At 42.0% G+C, this 12,147-nt stretch overlaps 1 protein-coding gene across 1 annotated transcript in view; it reads left to right on the top strand.

Annotated features, from left to right (window-relative positions):
• Positions 1-11,856, top strand: part of pard6gb (par-6 family cell polarity regulator gamma b) — a 37,639-nt gene extending 25,783 nt beyond the window's left edge. Inside the window, exon 3 of the mRNA XM_053489645.1 lies at positions 8,826-11,856. Within this exon, the coding sequence (XP_053345620.1) occupies positions 8,826-9,811 (986 nt within the window). The 3' untranslated portion in view covers positions 9,812-11,856. The remainder of the gene's footprint in view (positions 1-8,825) is intronic.
• The last annotated feature ends 291 nt before the right edge of the window (positions 11,857-12,147 follow it).

Below are 12,147 nucleotides of genomic sequence, written 5' to 3'. Positions count from 1 at the left end.
TGTTACTGCGGTTATGGATGACAAAGGCTGCGGGTTTGAGATACAGAGAGATGATACCTGTGTGACATCATAAAACCTGGTTTTTTTTTTTTTGGTTTTTTTTTTGTGATCCTTATGACTCACGTTCAAGATGATTTGATTCTCCTGAAAACAATTCAGTAAATCAAACTTACAGTATTCACGGTAAAATGAGTCATTTGATTCATCATGACGTGCTCACGGTTTGCCCAGCCCTGTTTGTAAAAACCAGTTCTTGAGTACATTTAGTTATTGAATTTATTTTACTCTGGTCAGACTTGGCTTGTACGGTAGAGTTGGTCAGGCGGCTTGGTTTTTTTTTTTTTAAACACGACCTAAAACTTGAAGTTGAGTCGTGTCAAAGAACGATTCCTCCCGTGACCCGGTTCACCCCGCGCTGTTTGGACAGGTTTATTTACTGTCTCGACTGCAACTGGCTGAAGGCGGCATACCGACAGCACATTTAGCACAGATGGCAGTGAGACGGAGACAATCTCTCCACAAGCACGCAGGCCTCCTGCCAGTCTCGAGCTTCTCCAGAGTTCACAAGTTCAGCCCTAGACTCCTTGAAGCAAATTGCAAACTCAGGTGTTGATCGAGCGAGAGGGAGTAATGTGTATAATAATGCTGCTATCCAATCAGATGCTTGTTGCTATGGCGACTCAGGCGTAAATAAATTACATAATTGATCGTAATGTTTTTCTTTTGCCTGCAGCTAAGAGCTGAGCATGTGTGCGTGCATGCATGTGTGCGTGTGTCATTGTATGTGTTTTTCATTATGACAAACGGTAGCAGTAGAGCGAGGCATAAGTGGAGAACCTGACACATTTGTGTCAGCACACAAATCAGGAAGTCTGGTGCAACAACAGTAGTGTGTCAGTGCATTACAGATGTGCGGAGCCAGTCTGGACCTGCCCAGGCTCACGAGGTGTCTTAAATACCACTGGTTTGGAGTGCTGAGAGAAGATGGGTCGCGAGTGCCCCGTGTGGTTTGCGGAAAATGTCTTGCTGCGTACTTTTGACAGCATTTTCAGGCCTGTAATAAAATGACCATGACATGACCGTAAGCAAAATGTGAATTATTCATCTAATTTAGGAATACAATTAGGAACTGAATTGGGAACAGTGTGATGCCTAGGATTTCTTATTATGCTTTTAAATCATGTATTAAATGATGTTACTAATATGGTGGCTTAGCAGTGGTTAGCACTGTCACCTTTCACCGCCAGGGTCGAGGGTTCGATTCCCGCCTCGGGGTCTGTGTGCATGTTCTCCCCGTGCTGGGTCATACTGTATGTTAACAAATAATTACATTATTTAGTCATGTTTATTGTTTTAGAAAAATAATTTCTATTTATTTATTGTTATGGAATGGAGTTTAAAAAGCAAACCATAAACCAATCCCTATATACTGTACAGTATATGTTTGCTTCGGAGGTAGTAAATTGTTGCTATACCTCTATGATCCTACAGGTGGCGCTCTAAACTATTCACACATTACGGTAGGAGCGAATCATTTGGCAAGTTTGTGTAGAATTGTAACAAAATCTGAAAACATCACAGAATCAGTATATTTATAAAATCGTGATCGCAATACAAATAGTATGGACACAGAGGTATCGTGATAACATCATATCGTGTTGTCCCTCGTGATTCTCATCCCTACAATCCCTACAGTGCATGTCGTATTTCAGTAAAGAATTCGAGTAATCGATGAACGTTTCTACCGAGTCTTCACACGCACACAAAGGAAAAATATCGCATCATCTCCCTCCCAAGAATGCTGAGGCTTTGCGATTCATCCAAAGAAGCTTAACTTGCCATGATAAGTGTAATTTCTCATTATTTACATACAAGGCTGCAGTTTCCTTTTCCTAAACCACATCGTAATCCAGGTCTCCGAGTGCAAAAGAAAGAGAGGGAGAGGAAGAAAGTGCAACCGAAGCAGTTCTTGTTGCGGTTTTAAAAGCATGGCTTCCAGAGAAGTATTTCTTCGCCTCTCTTTGTGCATTGTGTTGTCGTAGCAGAGGAGGAAACCGTGCACTTTTGTCACCCCGACTCTGTAATTATCAGGCTAAACGTGCCGTATCCTGTTGCCATAGCCTTTTTTTGGCTTTAGAAAGAGTTGACGGTACCGGAGCAGCGAGTCTCAGATTAGTGGGATGCTAGGAGCTCTTTTTTTTTTTTTTTTATCTGGTTCTTCCAGGCAAACATTTTGGGGATGGTTTGAGAGCTTCATTAGCACCTTAAACCCCTGGAAGTCTGTCCTGGTAGTTATCACACACGACATGCCGAGATTAGGCAGCAGCTCTGGATTGACTCAGTGAGCAGCTCGTGGGAGAGTTTGGGGAATTTTGAGGGTCATGTTCTGGGCAAGATGAGGTCAGGCCCACTGTTTTCACCTGGTTACAGACACTGCCTGTGGTCTGTCAATATCATTAATGTATCATTATTAGATTTGGTGTTATTGTCCATACGGGAGTGGTAGAAGGGGAAATGATACTGCTTTAGCGCTTTCAGGCGTCGAGGCGACCACACTCATGGGGGCAGTCAGTTTAAGGCACTTTCTACAGTATGGTTAGGGATGAGATTTACAATGTAGATCACCTCCAAATAACATTAGTACTGTTGTTATCATAAATCGGGAACTTTCTAAACCGGAGTTCAACCTAAGTTCAAATTAGTTGACTCTCTTGCGTTATGCAACAGTTTGGCTCCGAATCAATTCTGTATGTTTAGAAATAATAAAAAAAATTAAAATGTTGTACATTTATAAGTAAGATTGGTTTAATTAATTATTTCAGCTATTTAATGTTCTATGTGAGATCATAGTATGAACGTCTTGATCTATACAGTAACTTCATGAAATTGACATATTTTGTAGACTAATCGTTTTTTTTTTGTCAGTGTTAGAACAAAACTAGGTATGTATACACACACCAAAATTTTAAGGTCATTCAGTACATTTAGGGTGTCAGCTGACTTCATCTTATTGCCACATAACGTTGTTGAGTCTAGACCTGAGCAACTGAAGCAACCCCAGATCAACCCCATCAGCTTTTTTCATTGTTCCAAAGGCCAGTCTTTACACTCCCTGCAAACTGAAGCCTTTTTCTTTGATTATTCTCAATAACAAGTGGTTTTCTTATGGACACACAGCTGTTTAAAGTTCTCATTACAATGTGTGTGTGTGTGTGTGTGTGTGTGTGTGTGTGTGTGTGGGGCTTAATTGAAATATGACCAGTAATTAGTTCATTCACAGTGGGCGTGCTGTTCTAGTCATTATCGCAGGACTTATTTGTGAGTGTGAGACTTTAGCAGTTCCCGGAAGGTACACTACTGTTCCCGCTACCGTAATTAAGCACACTATTAGCTCGGTGTTGTTTAGACCTGTTTGACAGACGTTTTTTTAAGGCCTTCCCCCGCTGCCCCTGTCCGTTTGGAGGAATGTTCCAAGCAGTGTCTCCACCACCTACACACACCCACACACACAAACACACACACACACACACACACACACGCACACACTGCCATGACCTGTGGAGAAAATATCCAGTATAGAAGAAAGGAGATTGAAAGGGAGTCTAATCTACCGGCACATTCTCCACCTCCTCTGAACGTAGGCCTTTAACTTTTCCCAGATGTGAGACAGGGTAAGGCTGGTAATACAGGTTGAGGAGGAAAGTGTGTGTGTGTCGGGGAGCTGTATGCTGACTGTGCACTAACTTTATTAGTCGAGTAGGGGCTCTGCCATCACGTCAAACTTCAAGGTTCAGCAAAAATACGAGTACACCTTCAGAGCAATGAATTTTAAACAGACACTCTTAAAGTTTAAGCTCTTTTCATTAGACTGAATTCTCAGATCATTTGTGAATTTGTGGGATTAAGGAGACGTGTGTGAGTCTGTCAGCAGTTTGTAAATGTTTTTAGTTTTCCTTGTGTTTTACTGTCCGGTAATCTTAGGTCAGGTTCGGGGAACCTCCCGAGTCTTTTAAACCTTAGGCAGGTTGTTTATGTTTACGATTCATTTTGTTACATTGTTGCAAATCAAAGCTTATCATTGACGTGGCTGATTTGTTTGGTCATATAAATTGAATGAATTTAACACAACCAAATCTATAAATAATACCAGCTTAATTTACCATCAAAGTTGTCATTACTGTACAAGTTCAAATCTACGAAGGTTACAGTAACACATGAATATTATTCTTTTTTAACAGTTAAAAAGGCCTCCGCTCTCTACAAATAGCTTAAAGTTACGTATTCCTGAGGTATAAACTTGACTAACCTTTTACGGAACAAACAAATTTTTATTGTTAAATAACAAAAATAGAAATGATTTCATATTTAAAACAAAAACAGTCCTTGATAGTGGTCTCAGACTCATGGAAACTTTAAGATCCAGCCCGGTTCCTCTGCTCAGTTATTAGACCCAGCTGGTGTTTTATCCTAATCATGGCGATCTAAAGTCTGGTGGAAGTAGAGAGATCCTGTAGGATGACTCTAGATCCTGGAGTTACACTACAGCAGCAGAGTTTTTTTGGAAAGTCTTTAGCCAAGGTCTTGCTTTTCAGGATAAAGTTTAATGCTGACCAGGTATTTCTTAGCATGGCGCGGCCATGAGGATTGCGATTGTGACTTTTAAAGTTCTAAAGATTGCTGGGTGTTTACTTTTCTATGACATCGTTATATGATATGTTTCTAGACCCAGTGCATTCTGAACAATATTGACTTGAACTCTTGAAAAATTATTATTATTAGCATGAGAAGTGCATCCTTGGAGTTTTTGGTGTCACCTCAACAATCTCTTTCCATGTGATCACACGATCTTAAATATCAGTACTCTTTTCATTAAATTTAATTCCTGATGCTAGGATGATCATTGGGTATCACTCGTATTCAGGTGTACTAGAAAAGCAAAGGAAGCAACGCTCGGAAAATTAAAAAAATTAAGAAAGTTAAAAGCCGTCAATAATGGATTGTTTTAAACGTGGACCGAGCAGTGTTTCCATGCTAATACGTCTGGGATGCTACAGTTCCTTTATGCACCCTACCCAATGTTAGACTAAATCACTGGCAGATTTTGGTCTGGATTGGTTGATTTAAAAATTTTTGGGGGCGTTTGAACTAAATCTGGAGTTTTCATTATGCCCTGGAGTAGATGCAAAGTAAACTGCACCGGGAGCCCTAATGACTGGCTGTTAAGGCCTTTAGATCCCTTGCTTTTATTAGCCTCTGTCAAAATTGTGCACTACTTGAAAGGGGGGCTGTTTCACTCTGAAAGTTAATGAGAGGTGGGAAATCTGGGACAAAAGACTGCCTGCTCTCCCACCGTCCCGTTCCCACAGCGTGATCCCATTATCACGCACCGACAGAGCGACTGCGGCAACAATGGCCGACTGATTATTCTTGCTAAAGCTGAGAAGAATCAGCCGCGGTACACTTGAAGCACGGATCTTGGCGCAAATTCCACAGCGGTACAGCTCCGAATATTTAAGCTTCGCGTCATTTTGGTATGCGTCCCTCCTTTTTTTTCCCCCCTCCTCTCCTCCCACCCCTTGAGTAACCCCTGACCTCTGACCCCTGCCCCTCCACCAGGCTGAGTCAGGTGACTCCAGTGGGTGCTTGGCACTGTGTGAAGTGCTTCATCTTTTCACTGAAGCTTTAAAAAGTCTCTCATTGTGTGTTCGATAACGGCAGTGTGCGGTGCTCAGTGAACCTGCCGTGATTGATGTCTTCTGCCTCGTCTCTCTCGTTCCTGTCTGTGTTGGAATGTTGAGTTGGTTTTCTGACCCTGTTCTCAGCATGTTTATGTGATCCTGATTGGAGAATACTTTGCAAAACAATAAGCCTGTAATTATTTTCCTACCCTTACAGCTTGCTCATGATTATGAGAATGACTTAACCGAAATGTTTTTGAGGTTTGGCCCTATTGTGCGGCAAATCTTAAATGGATGTGCATTTTCCTTCCTATTTCAGCCAGACTTTGTGTTCTGTCTGGTAGGCTCAGTGCCACGGCCATCACTATGTCTGGAAAGGGCTGTGCAGCGTTAGCTTAGTGTCTTTTGTTTTCCCATCATGCCTCAGTGGCTCAGATGGTCTGTTCATGCAGTGTGATTTTTTCATAATTTACTTAAACTCGTATATTCTAGATGCATTGCGGGTAAAGTGAAAATAGAAAATAAATCCAGTATTTCAGGACTTTGGAATATTTTCTAAGATCCATAAAGAAAATGATTTATGAACATTGTGTTCATTTATTCACTTACTACTAGCCAGGACTCCTTAACTGCATCAATGCAGCATGACAAGGCGTTATTGAAGACCAGGTTGCTTTGATAGCAGCTCTCAGCTCGTCTTTTTAGTATTGTTGGATCAGGTGTTTCTCATCTTCCCCTTGAACAGTGCTCTATAGATACTCTAAAGGGTCAGGTTAGGCGAGTTGTCTGGCCAATTAAATAGTAATATCATGCTCAGCTAATAATTAGTGGTAGGTTTGGCACTGTGGGTACGGGCTAAAAAGGAAAAGCATCCCCTGGCATAGAGTAGTGGTGGCTACGGCTCTAGGTTGTTGATTTGGGGATCAAAGGATCAGGGTTCGAGCCCTGCTGTCGGTGGTTGCCACTCCCCATACTACCCAGCCACTGCATGTAGTGCCAACCAAAACACCACACGGGACTAAACCATTTTTTTTAACATGCACAATAATGACATTGTCTGTTTGCACTCATCCTGGACATTCATGCACATTTATATATTTATATTTCATTGCTTGGATCATTTCACACAAGTCACTTTAATAAGACACTTTCATGCATATTATACAGTATGCACACACACACACACACCCCAGACATTTTTTTATTTACACTAAAATTTCTATATTTTTCTATATTGTACAAAATATTTGTATTTTATTCTAGCTAAATTAATTTTTTAAATTCATATTAATTCCTATTAATAAGCTTTTATTTTTAAGGTCATGGACGGTTGTATAAGCATTTCACTGCATATGACCGTGTATGTGACAAAATTTGAATTCGCCAGTCCCAAGATGTTAGATAAACAGGAGGGTTGTGTCAGGAAGGGCATCTGGAGTAAAAACCTGTGCCAAGTTGTGTGCGAACCGATTGGTTCACAGTGACGGCGACCCCTTAATGGGATTAGCCGAAAGAAAGTATTGGCCGCTCCCCGTTACATTAGACCCATTACCTGTCCATTTTCACTCATCATGGGATCTCTCTTCTCTAACATGGGGAACATGATGTAATTCTTGTGTTTGGTACAGTATGCACACACATGCTACAGATGGAGAGATCTCTTGGTTAAAACCTTGGAGTTCCTCTTCAAGGGACGTCTTCTATACTGGTGTCTCTAACTGTCCTGGGAATTTTAACCCCCAAAATATCCAGTCACACCCTGAACTGTCTAGCTTCAGGATAAATGTCCAGGATAATAATCTGAGCATCATTTTTCCTATCTTTTTTACTTATTCTAAAAGGTGTCATGAACTTCCAGTCCTCCAGACATGATGTTGGCATGTTTTACCTGAGATAAGAGCATGTAAGGCTGGAGGTCTGGTGAGTGCTGGATGTTCCTTATAAGAGCCAGAGAGAGAAAAGAGAGAGAGTCAATGTGTTTTCTATCGGCAGACCTGCACTTGCGGCTGGAATTCCATGGCAAGTAAGTCTGCGCTTAGTCAGAATGGTCCTGCTGCCCAACAAAAGTCCTGCTTTGATATATCTCATAGGAGTATTGTTAAAAACATCGGAGTGTGTTTAAACAGGCCGTGCCTGTTTTGGAAATTGGACAGTGGCTGTAACCGGGATGGTGTTTGTGAATAGCTGTGGCTGTCTGAAAATTTCCACTGATTGCTGTGGACCATGTGCTCCCTGAGAATCCTCATTAAACTCCTGTGTGGTCTTCAAGGGAAACTTCGTCATTAACACTGGCACAAAAGGCATTCGACAGCAGGGTGTTGTGGAGAGGCATAAAATGCTTAACTACTCGTTCCCGGTCCACCCATCACGTACATGTTGGAGGGGTTTTGTCTCGGATAATGGTGGCTGGTGGTTGGATATCCTTCTTGTTAGGGTTGTCAAATGTCATGGTGTCAGCTTATCGGGTTACTTATTTAATTTCTTTATTATTTATACTCGGGTTCCGTACTCCAGTGGTTTTCTATCTGGCTGCGACTCTTCCGTCTTATACTACAGTAACCTCTGTTCATTTTCACAGGGGATTCGATTGCAGTGTACTGAAAACTCCTTTCCTGTGAAATCCACTGCTGTTATAAACACATTACTTTCCTGTTACCTCAGCTTCCACTCTTAGTATATTTGTAACTTTAGCACGAATGATAAGATATGAAATGCGGACAAGAACACAGCACTGGTGACCAGATCTAAACAGAACAGCTGTCCAGTTCTGTCGACGCCCGATTGTATCTGAGCTGTTGGGGGCAAAGGACCTTGCTCAAGAGTCCTGTGGTGGTAGCCATTAACATCGGGGCTCGAACCGGGGACCTTGTGGTCCAACACCTTAACCACAAAGCCACCCGTAAATGTTGAAAATTTTTTGGGGGCCAAAGCACTATGACATCGGCCCTACAGTATGTCGTCAATGTGTGTAAAGGGCCCTCCTGTTTATATATATTTATTTATTCAAATATTTTTTAATTTTTTTTATTTTAATTAACCCTATTTACTTGTGTCTTCACTGTAGATGTGATATGTAGGAACTATCCTGCTGCTAAATCAGATCATAACGATGCTAACAGAAACCTTTTTTTTTTATTTCCTTCACAGAGGAAATTGACTACAGCACCTTCGGCACCAACACACTAACCAGAAAGAAGAAGCCCGTAGTCGCCCTGCGGAACGACTTGAACAGGAAGCGGCCGCACATCCGCATCGGCCTTCCTCAGGACTTCCGTCCCGTGTCGTCCATCATCGATGTGGACATCGTGCCCGAGTCACACCGCCGCGTGAGGCTGTACCGCTACGGCTCGCACAAACCACTCGGGTTCTACATCCGTGACGGCACCAGCGTACGTGTCACGGCACATGGGCTGGAGAAGGTGCCGGGTATCTTTATATCACGGCTGGTCCCTGGCGGCTTGGCTGAAGGAACAGGTCTGCTCGCCGTTAACGATGAGGTCCTCGAGGTAAACGGAATTGAGGTGACGGGCAAGACTCTGGATCAGGTCACCGACATGATGATCGCCAACAGCCACAACTTGATCGTTACGGTGAAGCCGGCTAATCAGCGTAACAATGTCGTGCGTGCCAGCCGCGTGTCTGGAAGTTCGGGTCAGTCTTCGGATAGCAGCAGCAGCTCGGGCATCACCAGCATGCAGGCCGTATCTTCTTCCATGCCTGCCGTGAGCTCCAGCTACGGCCACGATGACCTGGACAGCGACGAGGAGTCGGACATCGTCATCGAGAACAGCATCGGTCGCCAGACTCGCCACTCGAACGCCTCTCTGGCGTCGCTCACGTCTCGGACGACTCAACTGACTTCCGCGTCGCCTCCCAAACCCCAAAGCAGACCGCTCTCCATGGTGTCCACGGCGTCCTTCCATTCACACGCCAGCCTAAACGGAACGGGCCACAACAGCCTGAGCTACAGGCTCCACAGAGACCTGAATCTCCATCACACGCCGTACAACGGTGCCAGAGAAAGCAACGGCAGCCTCCACAAAATCCTCAGCAGCCTGAGAACGGACCCTCGGAACAGCCTGGCGCTGCCTAGCGGTGGCGTAGAGGAGGATGGAATGGTCATCACTTTATAACACACACCCACACACACACGTACGCCGTTAGATCAGCCTCGTAACGTAATCTCACCCAGAGACATTGCAGCCTGGGCCGACGGACTTGACGTGTGGGACTTCTCCTGCTTTCTTAAAGGCCTTTTGTAAAATGTAATTTAACATCTTGAATTTTTACTTGTTCTTAAATAATGACGTGTCTTATCTTTATCTGTCAGGGGACGCATCGGGATTAGTGTGGTACATGTCTCTTTTTTTTATCTTTGTTTTCTCTTTTTTTCCATTTAATTAGATTTTCAGAGCCACTGATTCAAATACTAATTGATCATGAATGTCATTTTATATCAATATTTGCATATAGAAATCACTTTTCTTCTTGTCATGACAGGGTTAGGACTCTCTGTCTCTTCTGACATCCAGTACAGTAAAGCAAACTTTTCCTTAAGTGCAAGCAGTCCACTGGAATTCTGGGAGAAATAAACAACACTTAACGTATTAACGCATGTCTTTTTTTTTTTTTTTTTTTTTCATTTTTCATTTCATCATGACTTTACCAAAGTGTCTGAGTTCTGTGGCTTTATCCCTCATTCCAGCAGCCTGAGTATTACGCAGGAGAACTACACTGTAATCTCATGAGTCACTTGTCATTTCATGCAGCAAGATTCCTTTCTCTTTAAACATTCTCGTTAATGTGTCTTAGGATCATGGTGATGTTTTACTCTTTTGCTCCGACACGTGAACTCACAAGTGGGGTTTTTCCCCCTCTTTAATTGTATGTTGAATAAGCATGCATGTAATACAGTGAACAAAAAAAAGTGTTAAACAAATCCTCTTTTTTTTACATTCTGGGAATCGGACGTGTCCGGACCGCAGTGCAAACCGGAGTTGGTGACAAATAAGCATGCATTTTTGTCAGGTACCTCCTAATGAATTTTCAGCTCGGGACACACACACACACAGCTGTGTACGGTCTCTGTTTTTTAGAGATGCTTCGGCTGTCTGCTTGTGAAGACTTCCACATGCAGGTGCTAACTTTCCTTAAAGGAAAGAGAAAATTCCCCACTGAACACATGACTCTGATATAAATGATCTTTACAGTTATTATGTGATGCTCGAGATGATATAAGTTCATCTTGGACTTCTTTCATGGACCTGTTACTGTTTTCACTTACCTTAATACACACAATCATTTCATCTCTACCTAAGACAGCGATGCGGCGGTGCTTTAGTCTTTTGAATTGTCCAGCTCTCTCACCTCTCATCAGGTGCAGAAAATTTCTTGCATCACTTACAGATTGCTTATGAGCTGAGACGGATCTAACCGCATCGGATATCTGCATTGCATTCTGGGAGTCCATGGTTTGGACCTGCTATATGGCATCATTAATGTCCCATACAACTTTTAAATACAAAGGACTAATAAAAATACTGCACCAAACAACAAATGATCACAAGAATGGCTAATTTCGTATTTGTATTTTCGTTTTTGGAGTCATTTCATGCGCACTTTGATCACCACTGGATCTGGGAACAATCATACAAAACATGCATCATATCAGTGTTAATTTTTTTCAATTATTATTATTTTAACCCTTTTAGTGTGTTTAGGTGTCACGTGTCTCTCTGATTTCACTCACTTATGAATCTTTTGGATGGTGTGTGCACTCGGGGTGTACTTTTTTTTTTTTTTTTTTTTTTTGATGAGTAAATTTATGTTTTGATCGCGTAGTCAGCTTGTGTCCATGATCCAACTTGTATTTATGATCCTAGTGCCTTAGACTCATAGAATCATAACACTCTGTGTAACTCCTAATTCCTGCATCTGGCCACTGAATGTTCCATAGTTTTGTTTCAGTTCACATGCTTATCTGTGTCACCCTCTGCTGGTCACTACTGGAGCTCACCAACATACCAGGATTCACCTCAACTCTCGGAGTAAATCTATATTTATTCTGCAGAATTTCTGAAATTTAAACCTTGTCTTGGTGTTTTCGTTTGTGTTTTTGTTTTTTTGTTTTCCTTTCTCTGTACAACAATTTTAAGTTTAAATAAAAATCTTGATTTTATGATGATATGAAGTAATTTATTAATTACTGATAATTACTGATACTTAATTATAGTCTGTCGCTTCGGATAAAAGCACAACCTGTTTTTTTTTTTCAGCACAAACTTTATAAAATATACTTTTTTTTCATTAAAGCTTTATAATAGTTAAAGAAAGATTTTGTCAGAGATCAGTTCATGTGATATTCCCAACTTCCACATAGCTATAGAACATGTGCTATATAAAGACTAACACATATGTGTGTGTGGCAGCATGGTGACGTAGAGGTTAGCACTGTGGCCCCGCACCTCAG

This window comes from Clarias gariepinus, chromosome 28 (assembly GCF_024256425.1).
Source record: "Clarias gariepinus isolate MV-2021 ecotype Netherlands chromosome 28, CGAR_prim_01v2, whole genome shotgun sequence".
Lineage (NCBI taxonomy): Eukaryota > Metazoa > Chordata > Actinopteri > Siluriformes > Clariidae > Clarias > Clarias gariepinus.
Note: the sequence above shows the minus strand (reverse complement) of the source record. Positions and strands in the feature narration are given on the sequence as shown.